Genomic DNA, 20,527 nt, shown 5'->3' with positions numbered 1-20,527 from the left:
AAGAGCTGATTGCAGACTTCAGCAGTGGAACACCAAACAGGTGCACATAATGTATATACACAGTGCAGTCCAAACTTCCCTTTTATACCCATGACTGGTCGGGAAATTCCCCACCAAATTTTCTTTGTATTCCTCCCACGCAGACATTAATCTTTGTTAAAAAAAATAAACAAAAAACCCAACAAAACAATGGAACAAAACAGAAAGCCAAAAAATTATTTCTAATTTTGAAAACTGCCTAACTCTATTCATATATGAGAGCATTTCAATTGCTAGAATAAAGCTTATGAGGAATTTGTTATAGATTTTTCAGAATAGACTTGATACTGGCAATGACTGTTGCACTGACTGAAATGTCCAAAAACATGGGTGGGCAAGAAATGTTACAGATAATACAGGAAAATCACCTTCATCTTGGCCTTGCAAAATGAAGCACAAAATATAAACAGTCACTTCAAATTGTGTTTGATAGTGTCACTGCTGTTTAAATTCACTTTCAGAAACTACTGGTTGATCTCCTGACTGTGCTGATGGGCTGCAGAAGTGCTTTACTTTCATTAGGCATAATGACAGCATTTCTGTTACTAAAATAAAGCATGTTTAGAAAGTGCAGCTCTCCAGAGAAAGCATGCCCACAATGAGGACCCCCACATGGAAAGGTTCTGTCAGCAAATTGTACAAAACCTGGGCAGGGTTAGTGGTGAAAGAATTATGGTACAGTCTGGACTCTGCTGCTTTTTATGTGACCTTGGGGAAGTTACTTTCTCTGTATCTCTCTTCCTTCCAACCTTTCATGTGTCTGATGCATTCAGACTGTGATCTTTTGGGGTCAGACACTGTCTCTCCCAGTCATACATGAGAGTTTTGTAAGAAAACCTTAGCCCTCAGCCACCTTCATGTAATGAGTGTGACACAAAAATGAGCTGTACTAAGAAAAAAATGTATCAAAAATACTTCCCATTTATAAATTCACTGCTATGATGTGAAACAAACCTTCTGGGCTCTCAGAATTCCTCTCCTTTATGTCACAAATTGATGTAACAATTTTACTGCACCTTCACTTTCGAGAGACCCACTTCCTTTTTCCCTCCCGGTGACACAGAAAATTCTTGGGCTACTATAGCCATGAACTATGCTGTACATTAATGACAGCCAGATCAGTCCTTTTCACATGACTCAGAGAAAAACACAGAAATGCATGACCAGATCACAGCAAAGAGGCCATCAACTATGCCTTGGAGACTGGGGCAGGAGCAAAAATAGGAGAGAGGGCTGCCTGCTCAACTGAGCAAAACTCCTTGTAGGTGATGCAGAATTAGAAATCAGGAGCAGAAGGTGCAATTTGCAACATAGCCATTGTCGCTGTAGAACCTATTACTTGTTCCCACATTCCCTTCTCTTTCACTAAAACCAAAACCACACATGATACTTTAAAAATGGAGAAATGAAAACTCTATGATCACACACAAAGGCCAGCAACAGCCCTGATCTGTTTACTTTACAAGGCAACTTGGATCCACTCAAAGAAAAGGCCAGCTCCTGGACTCCTGAAAACCATTCAGTGTTTACCTTTTTTGTTTCCACAGAAAGATGAACCTGCCTCTTCTACCTACACAGCTGTCTCTGATTCCTATTTTGTGCTTTGGACTTCACTGTAAAAACACTAGGTTTATGCTGGGGACCACTGCCCAGATGTGACATCTGAGCAGAGAGTTGTGCCCCCAGGGTCTTTGTTACATTTCAAAGGGCAGTAGCAGACATTTGGGAGATATGCTATAAGTCTTTCTCTATGAAGAAACATTTCCAAGTGCCTAAATATCTTTGAGTAAGAATCCCTCAGCATTATTAGGAGATTATGCTTTCATGATCCGAGATGTGTGTCCTCTGAAACTGGTCAAAAGAATTCTCCCCTTTTCTCTCAATTAACAGGAAGAATGTCCTGTCCTTGAGACACAACTATCAGCCAATTGTTTATTAGTGATTTCACTCCCTCCGGCCTGAGAGATCAGACAGAGAGAAACACTGTGTACTAATCCTCATTAGCCAGCGTGACAGGCAGAAAAAGCACAGATGTTCCCAAGATTCTAGGAAATACTCCTCAGGTGCCTGCAAAGCATCAGAATACAAAGAATGCCTTTTGCTTATAATTAAAACAAGTTACAATCGCTTGTTATATAGAAAATTACACCTTAGTGCTTATATAAAGAATGAATTTTTTGGCCTCTAAGCTCACTTGGCTTGGGGAGATTTGCTTGCAGCAAAGGCTTCCAACAACCACAGCAAACCTGAGCCTAGACCTGCTGCTCGTGGGGAGCCAGCACTGACACAGAGAGAGGCACTTCCACTGCTCCACCAGCCCCACCTGCCTCCTCCTTGGAGTCTCTCTGGGTAATGCTAAAAATAGAGTTGAACAAGCACAAGACTTCAAACCTGGGATGTTCATACAGACAGACACTGATTCTGATTCTTTGGGAGAGCTGACTCCATGACCAAGGACACTGGTGCCCAACTCCAGCCAATGCTGCTGTGCACACCATCAAACCACAGCACACAACACCTGATGAAGGGATAATCTTCCCTGACACCAGCACAGCCTTTAGGAGCTCAATAAATACAGTGGAACTTGGCTAAAACCATTTCAAACTGGTCCTTCACTTAGTTAAAGCAGCTGGATGAAGAGCTTTGGAGGGTGCTGCTGTGGTAGCTCCTGAACCACTGTGCTGCTTCCTTCAGGCACTGCCTCCCCCAGGTTTGGGCTACACCTGGACATGCTGAATCTGTGAACCCAGCCTGTAAGGGGAAACAGGGCCACAGGCATGGTGGTCACCAAGACAGGCTTAAGAGTAGATGAGAAAGAAGCAGTAGCGTAGGTACTCACTGCCCATACAAGAATTTCTACACATGGGAAAATAAGTTTCTGTTCTTCCATGTCCCAAAAATGGTGATGTACCTACCAGCTGTGTGACCAATGCCACAAAGATGGTTGCAAAATACTTTATGAAGAGAGAGAAAATGTTACTATAACTAAGCCACAGTTTTAACTAGGAGTCATAGACAAACTTTCAGATGTGCCTGACCTGGGACTTTTGACAGTTCCCCCTTCTCCCTCCCAACTTTGCTTCTTGTTATGCATTTCAGGATGCACAATCACTGATTTTAAACAGCAGCTTGCTGGCAAGGAAACAGATGATCTCCAGCTCTACACAGCAAAAATCATTGTGTTTCTGGTTTTAAAGTTCCTGCTTTCTCACAGGACAGGTGGGGTCTAAGTCCCCAGGACAGCATACCATAGGTACCCACGCTGCTGATAGCAATGATAGTTCCTCTGGGATTAACCAGCTAAATGACTTGATGTAATATGATTTCGTATTTTAACATTAATCCTTCTTAATGATTTTGTTTGTACCTTGTGGCATTCACTAAATTCGGGCCATCAGCTCTAAAGATTCCCAAGACACAGCAGGGTCTCACATTGCTAAGACACATCAAATGCATTTCATGATGTCTTTCTACTGCCCTGCCTTTTCCAGCCTGGCAGAAAACTATGAGAAGCCATTTGTCATCACAGCAAGTCTTCCAAGGAAACTGGAAAAATGTTTGTGCAGAGTATCAGAATCTGGGCCCCGCTCTGTGCAGCAACATGTGAACAATACTGGCCACAGATGAGACTTTGTACAATGGGAGAGTAACGAATTTGTGTCCTTTTTAAAGAAAGAAAAAGCCCACTGGAGTATTGTAATAAGAAAGCAGTAAGTAGGCTTCTCATATACTGGTTCCCATAAAGAGGGAACCTACCAAAAACTTTCACCAAAACATGCTGCAACACTCGCAGGGAGAAGGAACTGTTGTCCCTTTTCAGTTCTCTAATCAAACCTGTTCTTTTCAGGACTGAGTGATGACCTCACCACTGACAATGGGCTGTACTGTACTCAAAAACATACTTTTTATCCCAGTTAGGTTTCTGTTCCCTTTCATCTCAGTCGTGGAGCTCTGGAGATTCACTGCTGATTGTTAGCAGTCATCACAATACCCTAACACTTACGCCAGGCTTCGCAAGAGAGCATGCAGAGTCCTCACAATAGTGCTATTTTGACCCAGTGTCTTTTTGGTGACTTCATTTCCAAGAGAAACCAAATCATTTCACAGAAAAGCAGCCTGTGATCAGCTCCAATGTGGGGGATGCCAGCCCATCAGCATGCCAGCCATGCCTAGGACAACAGGAAGAGGAATATCCTGTTACTTAGCACAAGCAATCCTCGCTGCACAACAGCCAGAATTATTCCAAATCAGAAACATTTCAATAAAATCATTCTCAAGCTGTGCTCTGCATGGTAACAGCAGTGACAGCTTACAAGTTTCCCTTCTGTCTTCTTCACATCCAAGAGAGAGAGAAAGACGAAACCAGATGGAAATTTGAAGGCAGAACAAAAGAAGCTGGGGTTATAAGTTATGCTTCACAAAATCAGTGACATGTCCTTGATCAGATGTAATTTCTCCAGCATCTTTTCCACATATAATTGCTAAAAATCGCAAACAGAAATGAAAGAAATTAAAGTTGTTTAAGTAGTGTAAAAACTATGGAAAAGCTGGGTTTGACATTACAACTGAGAAACTCCTTGTTACTTATGTGAATATTCACAGATATCTCAACCAAATGTAAGCAATTTTGGTTTCCTTATATTATAAGCAGTTCTTTTTGAAAACTCTTTACTTTTCTTGTGAATTAACAGGTCATCCATAGCACAGCAGAGTCAGTGAAACAATTCTTACTGACAAATAACCTTCGCAGTAGGAAAGATTACCATTCAACTGATATGCTGCTTTACAGCAAGCTGAATAATCTTCAACTAAAACTCTCCAGTTGGAAAAAAAACCAACATAATGATCCCTCTTATTTCAACAATGTTACAAAGATACAGTGACTATGTTTACAACTCTGAAATAGCACAATGTTTAGCACGAACTGAAAAGCCTGTACAAATAAACAGTTGACATGACAGCAGCATCTGGGGAAAATAGCTGGTGAAATTCAGCCATCCAAACAACTTCAAATATCAAGTAATACAAGTGTTTAGTGGGATCCTTGGCTCCATTGCATCAAATTACAGTAAATAAAGAAAAATTCACAGACCTCACAGGATTTCTATTTGATCATTTAAGTGTGCCTTGCATGGGAAGTTCCTTCTGCAAGGTCAGAATATCAAAAGAACATTTGGGGTGAGATGAGAAATTGGAGACAGAGAAAGATGCTGTTTCACATGGCTGTCATAGACTTAGTGCCAGCAGAAAGCTGAAACAGTTTTAATTTCCTCTCCAGCTATAGGCACAGCTTTTGTCCCTAGGCTGAGCTTAAACAAGCAAAGTGAGGAATGAAAAACAATTGTGCCTGAAGTTTTGCTAAATTGTTTAATAAATAATTTCAATTTCAGCACCTCTATTTGCCCTCACGTTCCTGGTCAGAAACACTAGGCTAAGGAATTATGATCAATGGTGACCTATGCTGACATGATTGCACTGCTGTGGCTTACCTAAAGTTATCAACTTTGAGTTACTACTGTCTACATTCACCTCTGTGAGGCACCCCAGTGTTTTCAGGGATTGTATGTACCTACACAAGTTAGGGATGCTCCATGTTTTCCACTTAACATGCAAAATCCCACCCCTCTTCAACCTGATTTTCCCAAAATACTCCAGGCTACATCTCTGCTCAGCTGAAATCAGCTGCAAAGACCTCTGTGGACAACTGTTACTACCCTAAAGTGCTGCATATGGAACTGAGGAAGCAAAATGTGCTGAACCAGGGCACAGGAAATGAGTGTAAATGTTCATAGAGACAACTGGCTCCTCCATCCACAACATAGAGAGCATGAAGTATGGTAAAGAAAAGACAGCAAGGGTCCAGCTAAGCATTGCCACCACCTGGAAGGGCCAGAATCTCCCATTAAGCTGTGCTTAACACACACAGGGGATGTTTCACTCCTGAGTCTCTCCAAGGTGATTCCTACAATATCTGGGTCTGTCTGCCAATCAATTCCTTGGTTTGCTGGCTAAGGGAAAACAGGAAGGGGTACCCTTGTAAATTGTCACATTTGTGAATTATCTTCTATGTTAGTCCGAAGTGTAACCATGACTGGAGTTACCTCAGAGGTCAGGAGCACGATTCATAGATCAAGCAGGGTGAGCTTGAGACAGTATGGGAACTGTAGCTTAAATCACAAGTGATCAGTATGTGCAGTTTCAAACCACTGTGCAGCTAAAATAAATTTCTAGCAGTCAGTTATATTTGTATTTCAGATTACAAATCACACAATAAAGACCTGAACAATTTGGGCACGTTGAAAAACTCATTCACAGTGCTTTGCCTTCCAATACATCACATAACTGTGTGTGCAACAGCCACACTCCTACAATGTCATAGACTTCACTGCAGCATTAGCGAGGGACCAGAAACAGTGAAGTACCCCTGAACTCCAGCTTCAGATTTTTCTGACTATCTCTTAAAATATACCTCAATTCTTTGTGGCCCTGCATGCATATCAAGAGACTCCAGACACCCTCTAGCAAGTAGAATTAATAGGTAAGCATGGGAAAGGGAAGGGAAGGGAAGGGAAGGGAAGGGAAGGGAAGGGAAGGGAAGGGAAGGGAAGGGAAGGGAAGGGAAGGGAAGGGAAGGGAAGGGAAGGGAAGGGAAGGGAAGGGAAGGGAAGGGAAGGGAAGGGAAGGGAAGGGAAGGGAAGGGAAGGGAAGGGAAGGGAAGGGAAGGGAAGGGAAGGGAAGGGAAGGGAAGGGAAGGGAAGGGAAGGGAAGGGAAGGGAAGGGAAGGGAAGGGAAGGGAAGGGAAGGGAAGGGAAGGGAAGGGAAGGGAAGGGAAGGGAAGGGAAGGGAAGGGAAGGGAAGGGAAGGGAAGGGAAGGGAAGGGAAGGGAAGCATGCAGCACTGCAGACTGCAATAAAAGGTGCCTCAGAGGACTCTAACAGCATCAAATGAGGCACAATGCAAAATAAAGGTTCCTACCACTATCAGGTATGTGCTAACTGTACTACCTGGTTGCAGAGACAAGCCTGAGTCTTAGATAGAGACAGTTTGATGATACTTTCCCACCCCAACTATGATCCCTCAGCCCAGAAAAAAAGGACAAAGGGCTCTAAAACAGAGAGAAACTAATAAGAGAAACAATCTGAACTAAGTTAGCTAATATTTTTTTTTCCCTTTGAAAAAGGAGATGAAAGAGACTCCACTTAAAAAATTAAATAGGAGGAAATGTGCTGCAGAAAGTTACCAACATAATCTGTAGCTAAATTGTGCCTTAAGTATGTTCCAAAAATGTATGAGTTAAGAACCCACAGTTGAAATTACAAATATATATATAGTGCCAAGATCCATACAAACACATTGAAAGCAAATGTTCCAGTATCAAATATTTGACTGTCTGTACAGACAGGACAACTGGGATGTGTTGACACCTCAGAGAGCAGCCCACCCATGAGCACAGGGCAATGTGGTTGCAGTTAAAAGTCTTTGCAGCACACAAGTTCACAGACATTTATAGGGTTTTTATGCCACATTCTCTCTGCTAACTTGGGCAACCTGCAGCCTTCTGCAGTGTGGATATGGCCTGGGTGAACAAAATGCAGAACAGTTTCCACCTCACTGATGAAGACGTGAAACAGAAATGCAATTAATGTGCCTTGGCAATGAAGGGAATCCACGGCAGAGATGGGAATTTGAGGTTCCCCAAGCCCCAGTCCAGAGATCAAATCACTTCACTGGCATTCTTGTCCTTCTTATTACTGAGTGAAAGTAGTTAATCTGCTGTGGTGCCTCAAAATAGTGCTGCTGAAAGAACACTGTACCAAAAGAAGGACAAATATCCATGGCATGAATCTGTAACCTATAACATTTACTTTTAATCCATTAATTGAACCAGCACACCCTACAGTCCAATCTCTAGCAATTATTCCCCCCCACTGCTATCAGGAATCTAAATATGACTGAATTAGGGCATACTTCTCCCTTTGGTTCAAGTAGGTGGAATCACTATTTATTTTTAAACTGGAATAGTATGACAGATCCCTACTTACAATTCTGAATGCTGACAGTAAGGCTTTATTTTATGGCATAAGAGCCGAGTGAATGCAAAAAATTATGTATTAAACAAACTGACCACCAGTTTGCTTGAATTTTTAAGTAACAAGACATTTCTAAATAAGGACTCCCTACTGTCCTTGCAAAGCACAACAGAGAGCAAGGTACTGCACAACACAGCAAGGTGAAAATGACAGGTGCTAGAGCACAGGTCCAGGTGGAAAGTCTCAGAATCAAACATCATATGTCTAAGCAAAATATTCAGACAGGAAAGAAACACCCAGCTCTGGCCCATTCAGCAGCCAAAGCAATTGCCTGCAATACCGCAAATGAGTAGGCAAGTTGAGGTTCAGTGTTTTGGTGTCATGTCTCTTCTTAGTCCACTGGTGTTTTAGAGCAATTCTGACCATTGAAAAAGCAAAAGCTTGGATTATTGAAAACAAAGCTCATGTCCAGGTTTTGATTCATAGATCTGATATAGTTGTTTTGTGCTGTGCAATTTCTCTTAACTCTTAACAATTGTTCCTGGGACTGTCTAGGAGAGACCCACTGATGGCTTCCAGGCAGAAATCAAGGTGGGCACCCAAATCTTCTATGAGTGCTTCTCCTTTCAAAACCATACCTGTAGGAGACTGAAAAGCAAGGAAGGCCCAGAGGCTGGAAGACACAACTGAGCCATGCTCTCACCTAGAAAGCATTCATAAATACATTCCTATTCCTGTGTTCATCCTGCATCTCAGAAATTAAACTCCCTTTCGGACAGCATTTCAGTGCTCTGAGCTGTCCTGTCCAGACAAAGTCCTTCTTGTTTACATTCCTAAGTCATTGGAAATTCAACACCACTCCATGTAAGGCGTGCAAAACATCTAGCTTTAAAACACAGCCCTGGATGCAGTTACCTGGTCCTTGGGCTTCTCCACTGCCAGGATAAGTGGGAGGCTGATTTTCCTTGAGGAACCTGCCTGAAAAAGCAAAACCAAGATCGGTTTGCAGCTTGCCAGGTTCCAGCAATAGCAGAGGACATGTACACAAGTCCTTGTTGCATACTCCCAAAGCTCCTCTCATCATCATCTCCCTGTGCTGACCTCTGCCAGGGCATCCCAGCAAAACAATCTGAAAGCTCCAGGAAAGCACAGAGAAATATACTGGAAGATGCAGAGATTATTTCCACGTCTCACAAGAAATCACCTGTCTGCAGCTGTTTCTTTCATGCTATATTTTCATTTCGGCTGATGACACTTGCATTTTATAGTATCATAGTTTAAAATAAATTTAGTTAAAAATTTATTAACTGGTCTCGTTTCTATTTCTAGTTACTCTCCAGAAACATGTTAGGGAGCTGCAGCCAGAAAAGCTAGTACATGAATCTCAAAGCCAGATCTCATTTATAAGGTTGATTCCATCTCCACAGGAACTCAAACACTGTCACTCTGTAACTCTTGATCTAGAGGCAGGTTTTGAGCAGTGAGATCCAGAAACTTTAGATTCACTTTTACCTCTCCCTAACAGGCTGAATGGAAAAGCTGTGTTCAGGAAATGTTGATCAGTTTGTCTTCCTCTCCTGTTAGACCAATTCCCAAAGCTCTCTCCCAGGCTCTCCAGTCACTGTTTCTGATGCCGCGCACTACACTAAATATTAAGTCTTCTTTTGCAAATCAATTAAGATTTATGATTGCCTTGCTGATCAAGGACAGCAGGAGACACCTCTGCTGACAAAATCAACCTTTCAACCATAATTAACCACATCTAATTACACTGTCAAATGAGGCCCAAATAAACCATGTTCTTCTGTGGTAGTAGGTGATATCAAGCCAGAGGAAAGTGCAGGCTTCCTTGTCATCCCAACCATGCAAAAACACTCATTTTCTTTCCCTCAAAATACACACACAGCTCCTGCAGAAACAGAGGGAGAGGCTTTCTCAATGACTTCAAAAAAGAAGGGTAAGAATGATTAATAGCATCCTGAGAAGAAACGAAATCAAGACTGGGAATGGTTCCCTATCCCAAAGTACCTTGCTAATGAAGTTTGGAGTCTGTGGTGTCTCATCCTTCAGGGCCGATGGGCTGTTTCCTTCCACATCTTTTCCTGCAACAAAAATATGTGATTCAAAACCAGAGAAATTCTGTGCAAAACCACGGCTCATCATGGCCTGAGAAGGGCTACTGCTAACAGCACACAAGGGGAGTTATGAGCAAGAGCAAGCACACCATGATCCCAGAGAGGGATCGTATAGAATTTGAAATAGCCTTGATCCTCATGCTTAGGTAACAAGACTGCTCAAAACTAAGCTCTCAAAACACCATGGAAAACCAGAATGATGGTTGCAAAGTTCAGCATTTGAAAGCTGGAAAAAAACAGAAATAAAGTTGCTTATGCATCCATAATCAGCTCCCTTCTGTGTCCACATTATGATGCAGTCTTTAATTACATTACCACAGTCGGTTCTTTCCTTGCATACCCCATGCCTTGTTCAGTGCAAATAAGAAATGTAATTCAGTTAATAAGCAGCTATTCAATCTTCCTTGGTCAGTATCTGCCAACTATACACTGATGCACTTGATAGCACGCTTTGTTGGACAAATAATAACCACAGTCACAAAATGCTACAGAAGACAGAAGAGTATCTATGCATAATTAGTAAAACAAAATTAAAAAACCCCAACACACTTGCAGAATATCAATGTCTTCTGACTTATTTGTTAAAATAAGAAATATTTTAAATTTACGAGCAGTAAATGAGTAGTGTGACGTTTTCCAATCATTGTAGAAATATATTGCCACTACTCAAATATCCTAAACTTGCATACATTATATACTGGCATGAATGTGTGTAGTCCTGGTCCAAGCAATAAAATGTAATGATAAATACTGTTCTTTTGGCCAAATGTAATCATTGCCTTACAGTAAAAGAAAGCACAGAGCTTCTATTAAAAAAAATGCCAAAAACCAGAATCTGATGAGACTAGATTTTTAGTGCCAAGACAGTCATTATTAACCAATTACAATGTCATTTTCTTCTCAGCATCACTGGCAATGAGAGCTTCAGAATACAGGATGCCTGTAAAGAACCACCAAGACAATGTAACACAGTCCATTTGTAGCACACTGCAAATACGGGAAAAATATAAAAATTATAAATAAAAATAATTAAAAAAATTATAAAAAATTATAAAATATAAAAATATGAAACATTTAGAAATTTTCAAAATAATGTGTGGGCCAGCCTTGGAAACACCACCAAATCCAAAATCGACATAGGAAAATCCTGATTCTCCCGAAGCCAGTAGAAGCTGTCACAGATGTGTCTGAACCATAATTTCACCTGGAATTATCAGAGCAGCCATTTAAGAAGCCAAGCTGTTAGAAAACTGTAAGAAAAGTCAGCCACAGAAGCCCATGCTGCGACCCATGCCCATGCCCATGCCCATGCTTCTGCCTGGCAGAAGAGGGACAGCATGTGCTCTGCTCATGTGGTGGAGTGGAGTGGAGGAAGGACCCATCCAGACATGCAGGAAACTGATGCCACAACATGGGACCCTGATCTCCAACTACTTTCTTTGCTGTCAGTCCTCCCCTGGAAACACTGAGCCCTAAATAATGCACTCAGAATCCTGATGTTTGTGGGCAGGAAAAAGTTTAAAAAAAAAAAAAAAAGTCCCCAGTGGCCAGAGATTTGACAATGCTTTTGTGCTACCATGACAAGTGGGATGGCCATAAGCACTGCTGTGCATGGATTAGAGCCTAGATCTCCATAATACTTTTTCTTTCTCTCATGCCATTTTTATCTCTATAACCCCCATTCTCCCTGAAAGAGGCAGAGGAGGATGGAAAAAACTCATAAAGCCATGTAGCTACTGCACTTGTTTCCCATGAAGAGTTTTTTCTGCACATGTATGGGAAAGTAACATATGGTCTAAAAGTTCAAGTAAAGTTAATGGGAATCAGCTGCTGTCTGCTCCAAGGGAATGGTGTCTATTAGCATGACAGAATTCACATCCATTCTTTATTATGTCTTTATTATTTCTTATAGAAAGCTTAACTCCAAGCTTGTAGCCATACAAAAAGCCTGGATGTGAGACATTTCTGCCTCCTCTCAGTAATGCAGTTATAAGGATTTGTGCCTGAACAATGAGATTTTCCCTGTTCCTGAGGTTCTGGACAGTCCTGCTCACAAAGCATTATGGAAAAAAAAGGAACAGGCAATTCTTACTGTATAATTTGCAAGGCTTTATTAGGTATGTTCATGAAGCAACATCTACTAGTTTCTTATGCTAAGTGCATTAAGTCTACTGGAGATTGTGAGGGAAAGGCTGTTTCTCAGAGGAGAGCTATCTCTGCCGTCTGTCTCAAGCAGCCCTGCCACAGCCATGCAGAAGGAGAGGGCCAGCCCTTGTTTGGAAGGCAAACTTCATAGTCCTTCATAGGAACTTCATAGGAACAACATGGAAGTTTCTCAAAAACCAACACACACAGTTAAGTGCACAGAAAGCCCAAAGGTGAGAGTCTCAGCCCAAGCACAACAGATACAGCCACCTCAAGAAAATAAATAGGAAACCACAGAAAAACGTAAGAGGAGCTAAACATGAACTAGCTGTAGAAGCTGAAACACTTATCTCCCTGATCAAGAAAACACAACACCCACAACAGAAAGAGAGATGAATCCTGCAATTTAAAGTGCTGGCTGCTACCAGGGCACACAAAGAAGGGTCCTCCACAAAGTAGCCCAGAAGTTCTGCACCAAATAACAAAAAACATTTTGGAAAGAGAATCACTAGTGCTTATGGAAACAACCTTCATCACATTGAGAAGAAAACTGACAGTACTCCAGTCTTGTGGCTAGAGAGTAGAATTACTGATACTTTCTTTTTATCCATTTCTGTCATGCACAGGGGAACTAAATATTTAGTTCCTTTTTAGAACAGTAGCCATTTCTTTTCTTTGGTTTACTGCTGGGTATCAATCTGACAGGTGCATTTGCCTTTCCTCTTTATAAAGAATGATACAGCAAGCACGACTGGTAAACTACAAGAGGAAATACAAGCTCTGATGTGTGACAAAACTACTGTGAATAAAACCCATTTCTACTGTAACTATCAGCCACATGACCCAGTGTGAACACCTGAAACATAGTTACATGTATCCTTCACAGGAAAATTCCCATATTCGTAAAAATACATCTCTTAAGATGCAAATAAGCTAATCTAAATTTTAATTCAAAGACTCTGTGTGATCTTGCAGCCTAATCAAAAAGAGAGATTCTGTAAAAATTCTTGCACCAATAAATTTCCTATCCTCTGAAATAGAAACTAGAGAAAGGTTCTCTGTCCTCATGGCTAAGTGAAAGACAGACATGAACAAGGAACAAGAATTCATGTCTCTCTAATTTGTGAGCTCTCTATAAAAAGAAAGTATCTTACTCAATTTTCTCTCAGTTACAAGAATCATTAGCACTTTTGTATGCAAGCAAAAGGCAAGAAGTCCGAAGTGTTATTTCAGATAGTGCCCTCTGCATTTCCCATATGTTTCCTTTTAAAAAAAAATTCTCTTGCTGAACTGAATCTCCTCAGTGTAGCTCTCCTGAGGTGTAAAGTCTGTCACTCTCTTCTCTCTGAAATATTTACTTGCACATCTTCATTGCTGGAGGGCATCCCAGGTGATGGTGCAGTGGGACCTGCAGCTCCAGCCCCATCACAACCCACTGAATTCCAGACAGGAAATCACTGGGCTTTGCTGCCCACTGCACCCGCTCAGCACAATCAGCCCAGTGCTCACATAAAGGAAACCTGCTGGGCTCAAGCAGCAAAACACAGACCACTGGAAAAACCTCAAGAGCTGAAAGCGCATTTAAAACAACAGAGGAAAACAGAGAACAGAGAAATATGGGATACAGCTTATGGACACAGACCTGTGGCTTATCTATGGAGATAGCAGCGTTGTTTAGAGGTTTAGAAGGTAGAGAGAAGCACACAAGGCTCAGAGGAAAACAAGGCAGAAGCAGCACCAAAGAAGTGAAAGCAGAGCCTGCCATAGGAAATGGCAGCTGAACATGAAGAATAATAAGCCTTTCTTGCAGGAAATAAGAGGAAAACAAAGAGACAAGGCAGCTCCACAGGGATAGGAAAAGAAATTAAAGGAGTAAAAGAGGAGTAAGGATAGACAAAACCCCAGACTCCCTGCAAGAAATACCCTGACTGATGCAGCAAATTCTGTTTGTTTAAAAGAGATATTCTCTCCTTTACAAACCCTTTAGCCTATGTTCTTCCTTTGCAATTCTGAGGGCTACAGCCCTCACTGACACCCATGCTGGAGGTTACCTGGGAGAGCTGTGCAGCAGGACAGAAGATCCATCATGGCTTAAGGCATTTGCTCTACTGAGCCCTGCAAAGGCTGCTGCAGGGATCAAGGAGAAACAAGGGGATGGGGGAAGCTGAGGAAGAGAAAAATTCTTCCAGCCACCTCCTCCACACTGAAACCTTCAACTTTCCCTAGCTTCTAAAATATTACGGTACTGAAGTACCACTGTGAGGGAGTCAGTAACTTTTTTAGCATTGAAAATGCTGATAAGAGCTGAAGAAAGAACTGGGCAAACTCTAAGCCATGGCTCTCCATCAAAGCAAAGCGAAGTGAATACAGGCTGAAAAATCAGCCCTTCAGCTCCCAAGGACAGCAGAAGTGAGATATTTATTTGCCACACATTTGTACAGACTGTACTTATGGACAGTCAGCTGTTCAGAAGCCCCTCCAGGTTTGAAATGTATGAGATTTTAGATGTTCCATTTTAAATTGTTTTCAATTTGATTACTGAAAGGTTGTTGAAGCTTCCAGCCGCCTCAGTGACAGCCAGAATTAGTCAGGACTGCTGAAAATAGGCTCCCCACTGCCTTACAGCAGGCACTCACAAACAAAATACCTGCAAAATCAGAGGCCCTTGAAACCTTTGCACTAAAATACAATTAGCTCAGGCAACACAGACCTGGCTCTGCACTACATCTGCAAAGCCCAGAGAGTCTGTTGGGTGCTATATCTATGAGCACTGAAACCTTCAGATAGATGCTGTGTTCTTTCTCCAGATATCAGTGTTTTGAGACCTCACAAGGGTGCTGTGAGATGTGACTATTTAGCACTGACGTGGCAGCTGCAGATGACAGCTCATGAGTTCCACCTGAAGCACTTGTTTACAGACTGGAACAGAAGCATTGTCTGCAGATGCAATCAAGGGAAGACTTCAGCTTTTACTGTGAGCAACAAATTCTGAAACAATAAAATGAGCTCTTTTTCTTTCAAGAAAGATGCTAGGAAATTCAAAGTTTAAAAAAAAAAAAAAAAGATGTAAAGAGAATGCTTAAAGCAAGTCTGCGATTCATTGCAACTTGTCAAGATTCCTGATACTTGTAGTGCTTGTAGATATTTACAGAACATTAACCACAGAAATTTTGCTCTTGTAATTTTGCTCTTATCCTGGACTCTAAATCTGAGCAGGGAAACCTGCCATGAAACATCTGCAAATGGGGACAGTAAATTTTCAGCAAGTCCAATGCTTAGGGTGAAACACACCAAGTGACTTGAAGTAGATGTACTTGAAAACATTATAGAATTTTTTTAAATGTAAAGCCATGCAGCATTTAAACAGTTACAAACCCCAGTTCTCATGCCCTCTATTCCCACTTAATGCCATGACAATGAAAAATAACAGCATCATGGAAGTAGCACTGTCTGGGATCCAATACTATCTGTATTGCAGCAGCTTCTCTCACTTTCTCTTTCACATTCTTGTTTCTGTTTGTTTCCTGGCAGCATGCTAAAACATCTACTTGCAGTCAAGCACCTGAGGCTCACTACTCTCTGCACTGACACACCAGAAACCAACCTGGGCTGAGCGGGTAGATGTCATTGTCGGCCCCGAAGAACAGATTGCGCGTCAGCTTGCGAGGATCGACCTTCTGAGGGGTGGACGAGGCTGGACAGAGGGAGAACCTGCGACGAAGAAAGTTCTCCTCCTTCATGGCATGAGCTGTGGGGGTTTTCTGAAAAAGAAAGGTAAATTATAATTAATTATAGTAATTATAGTTAATTTCAAGATACAGGAAATCAAAGTTTTCACACCTAGATGGCTCCACTGCTTCAAAGCCACCTAATCCCATGCAGTGCGCCAGATCTTTTTACAGAGTGCCAGAAGGCTACGCAGGGAAAAAAGAACAACCCTATATCAGTTTGAAGCTACAGCTGCTGATTTGCTGACTCTCAGTATTTGTAAACTGTCCTGAAGCGGGACTCTGCTCCTCAGTGAATCCAGGTAGTACAACATCTCCCTGCCTACAAGGATCTATCAGGATATAGCTACTCACTGGGTCCATTCAGTGCCTAACATTCAGTACACAGTGCCTGAAACTCTTTTTTTGGTTTTTTTTTAAAGCTTTTGAGTCTCATAAATATAAATGCAGCTCCATTGGTGTCAGCAGAGTTATACCATCTCCACACAAGCCAGCATTAATCTGAGCTGCGTGGAGGAAGACCAGCTGGATTGGCTGCAGGGTTCACACCAGTCTCTCCCACCTTCATTTCCTATTACATCACAAATAAATGATTTTGGTTTCTTTACAATGGCATTAGGACCAGCCTGGTAGTTTGATCAATAAAATAAAAGTTCTGTGAGGGTAAAGACCCCAAAAGCTTCCCTGCACCCCTGTACTGGTGGTATTTTGCTCTTTACCACCACTTGGCTAATGCCTTAGACCATACTGTCTGGAATTAAAGGATTTTTTATACCCATCCAACAAACAGTTCTTTCTTACCCTTTACAAGCAGATATTATGACTGTCTCCTCACTAAATTACAGGCTTTATCCGCTCCCAATGTGCAGCCAGAGGCAGGGCTCTGGATAGCAGCAAGAGGTGTCAACCCAGCCTTTGGGTGGGTATCCCTCCCCAGAAGGTCTGCTGCTTCTCTTGGGGTCTGAGGTAAGGAAAATCCTTTAAGGACAGTACACATTCCCTGAAAAGCCTCTCCAAGTTTCCCCATCTCTTTTAGGCTACTGGGAAAACAAAGAAGAAAAGGTTGCCAGAGTCACAGTGCAGTTTGGAAGGGCAGAACCAACATGCTCCTAAGGTGACCCTCATGGCACAGATGGGAAATGGGCTGATAACAGGCTAGAAGACCCACCACTACCCTTCCTGTTCCCAGGAAAACCCCTGTGCTTGTGCTGACCAAATGCCCCAATTTCATGGAGAACCTTCAACAGCCTCTTGGAGATCAGCCTTCACAGCCAAGACACCACATGAGGGGACGTCATGGATGTGTCCCAGGGTGAGGAACTCCCCTCCCGTGTTTTATCTGGGCTCTGTACCTCTGTCTGCCCTGACAATCCCTGGAGATGACAGGCCCGATGTTTCAGGTTTTGCAATTTTTAAACATTTATTTGCCCAGCAGGCTGCATCAGCTTTATAAACGAGCTTCTGTGTAGAAGGCAAGAGAGAAGCTGTTCCTTCTTTGCTGCAATAGAAGACCTCAGTGCCCAGGAGCTTAATTTGATCTAAACCAGGCTGGACTCCAGCAACGCACACAGGTTACCAAAACCACTTTCAACAGCAGGTCTTTCTGAACCCAGCTCACCATGGGATGTGTGAGACATCAGGGTCTGTAACATCCAGCAACAGGCTAAAGAGTAGCAGGTTGGGCTAGCCCAAAGATGGGACTTCCCCGGGCTGCACAGCTGCCACTTGAAGGGGATGTGTGTCCCCTGTGGGCCTGCACCATCTGCAAAGGATAAAACAAGCTCTGTGCAGAGATTGCCAGGAACTCCAAAAGCCCAAAAGCCGTCAGCACAGCACCCACCATGAAGTGGTGTAAGACAGCACACACTCAGCAGCAGAACTCTCCTGCAGCCCCTTCACACAACTCGTGGTGAAAGGCTTTGTATCTGAGCTCCAGGACATGCACACTGCATGGGGCTGCCACGGCTGAGCCTTCGCCTGGCCCCTTGTGCAGGGCCATGTTTCAGGCCACTGACATCTGGTGACAGCCAGGTGAAATGAGGTGGCTGCAGCTTTCCACCTGCTGCTGCCCTGCCTCCTGTCAATCCAACTGCCCAGGAAAGTGCTCTGCAAACCCATCCAGGCTCAAAACATCCCCAGGTTCCTGCTGCAGCCAACAGCATCTCCGAGGCAGCAGGTAACATAGCTAACTTAGCAATATAAATAAACTTCTGTTTGCTTAGAAACTCTTGATTGCATACTGCTGTGTGAGGAGAAGGTGCAAAACTTAACTGCTAACTTTAAAAAAAAAAAAAGGAAAGAGAGAAGGAAAACACAGCCAGCAACATGTTTGAAAGCAAAGTATTTAAAAATAATCCAGGTCTAAATAGCTGGGTTTGGAATGCTAACAATGAGCTATTTTTTGTCCTTCTTCCCAGAAAGGCAGTCTCAACTCTTTACCTCTAAAACTGCTCCTAAGTGGCTCAGAACAAAAGCAGATGAGTGGGGTATTTTCCCCAAAAAAGCAGGAATGAGTGAGAGGCTGTGCCAATCATGCAGGAAGGTGTTCAGAAATCCCAGGCCCACCCAGTGGAAGCAGGCTGGAGAACAGGTTACACATATGAAACGTCCATCCATCAGCTCTTATGCCCTGACAGGGCAACAGAAAGGCTGTGTCCATCATCATTTTGTCTCAGCAGTACCATGAGCTATGTCAGTGAAGAACTGCCAGCCAGCTCACACTGATGTCACCAGCAAAACCCCAAAACACAATTTCTTTCAACTGTTGCTCTATTTACTATGCAGAGAGACCGACACACTGATGTTTTGCTCACTTACTATTTCACACTATTTAACCACAGGGTAATTGTCAGAATTATTTTGCTGATGCTGTCTCAGTCCTGCAGTTATTTAAGCCACCAGCTTGACAGCAGAAAAAATCTGGGTGCCTTATTCAACTGGGAATAGCCAGTAACAAATGAAGAAGACTTTTCTCAGGTCTGGCTCTTCTCTTACATATCTTCATACAAACTTGTGGCAGCAGCTTTTGACCATTCAGTTCAATTTAAGGTCCTTTCAGTTGGTGCTTTTTGGCAGAAGATCCCCAGGGACTGAAGCTCCCTGAGAAGCAGCAGCAGAGACATGTCTGTCTGTCGGTCACACACACACACAACCATGCAACACACCATGCCATCAGCATGGTGTTTTCTGGCTTGTTTTTCAAAGAGATCTATATAAGAGACATTTCACCCTCATCCAGACAGGCTCTTATGTAGCACAAAATAAAAAAAAACAGACTTTTTTTCTTTTGTATTTTGGGTTTTCTTAATATATCAGACACTTCTTTCCTTGTCTGGAGAAAATGTAGTTCACATTATTAAGATTCTACAATAAACCTGAAATATTTGGTTGGGTTTCCAAAAGACATCCCTGTCTGTGTCTGTACCGATTTCATCCTCCCTCCAAACCCCTTTTGTACCATTTGAAAAAGTCACGGAACTCCAGCAGACATTAGAAAACTTGAAAATATTAGTTTCTTAAAAGTTGTATCTTCTTAAAAGGTCAATGGCTTAAGAAAGGAGGGAAACTGTAAAGCTGTCCTCTGAACCCAGCTACTACCAAATATCAGTGAATCCAACATAAGCCACAAATCCATATGAAATTGAGGCCTCATTAGCTCAGGCTTCACTTACTCAGGGAACGACTTCTTATATCTGTCCATAAAGGTCTGACTGCCCCAGCTGGCTTCAAATAACATAAAGCTCATGAGAGCTGTAGGGGAAGATGAACAGTAGATGCCAGAGAAAATTTTCCGAAGGGATGTAACAGGAAAGTGGGAGGTGAGTTCATTGCTTTTCACAAGAGGGGCTCTTTAGACACCTAAGTAATTCAGAAAACATACAGAAGTTCAGTGCTGATGAAGTATCTGGTAAGAAATAACCAACAATAGAAGCTGGGCTACTAGACATGAGTGATTTAGAGCCTCAAAACTTTCATGGCTGATTTGAAGACAACACTGTTGTGTTGTTCTGAAATCCAAATCTAGTTCTAAATCAGTGTTTCAGAAATTGCTTCAGGATACGGCAGATGCTTCAGGGAAACCAGTTCTATGGGGGCTCATGGAATGGAGAGAAGGTAAAAATCAAAATTGGGCCAGAATTGCAGAAGGCCAAAAATTGCCATTCTGCTGCCAAAACATTTACGTAACACAAGGCAAGAAATGTCACCCACTGCTACAGCATTCCCTCCAAATCCAGCAGATGAGATGAAGAATTGTCCTAGAAAGACAACATGTCTTAATGTGAAGATGCCAACTAGCGAAGAACCCATACACTCACTTAGGAAAATAACCTCATAATGAAAAACGTTCATTCTAGTTCCTGCATGAATTTTCCTGGTTATTAGTCTTGGCAGATTAAAGTGCCCTGAAGTTTGCAGCTCAGGTCATTTCTGTCCTTCCATTCTGTGCTCT

General features: G+C 42.3%; 1 protein-coding gene across 24 annotated transcripts in view; it reads right to left on the bottom strand.

The window, feature by feature from the left end:
- OSBPL5 (oxysterol binding protein like 5) overlaps positions 1–20,527 on the bottom strand; it is a 179,827-nt gene that overhangs the window by 45,212 nt on the left and 114,088 nt on the right. For 11 of the 24 annotated variants that reach the window (XM_086892605.1, XM_023929030.2, XM_086892603.1 and 8 more), the window contains 3 exons: positions 15,954–16,110; positions 10,098–10,171; positions 8,985–9,047 (listed from right to left, as the gene is read on the bottom strand). In XM_086892605.1, coding sequence (XP_086748731.1) covers positions 8,985–9,047; positions 10,098–10,171; positions 15,954–16,110 — 294 coding nt within the window. Of the gene's footprint in view, positions 1–8,984; positions 9,048–10,097; positions 10,172–14,400; positions 14,705–15,953; positions 16,111–16,189; positions 16,565–20,527 lie in introns of those variants that run through there. The other 13 variants (XM_086892610.1, XM_086892616.1, XM_086892612.1 and 10 more) reach the window with 4 other exon arrangements.

The sequence above is a fragment of the Cyanistes caeruleus genome, chromosome 6 (genome assembly GCF_971803275.1).
Source record: "Cyanistes caeruleus chromosome 6, bCyaCae1.hap1.1, whole genome shotgun sequence".
NCBI classification, from domain to species: domain Eukaryota; kingdom Metazoa; phylum Chordata; class Aves; order Passeriformes; family Paridae; genus Cyanistes; species Cyanistes caeruleus.
Note: the sequence above shows the minus strand (reverse complement) of the source record. Positions and strands in the feature narration are given on the sequence as shown.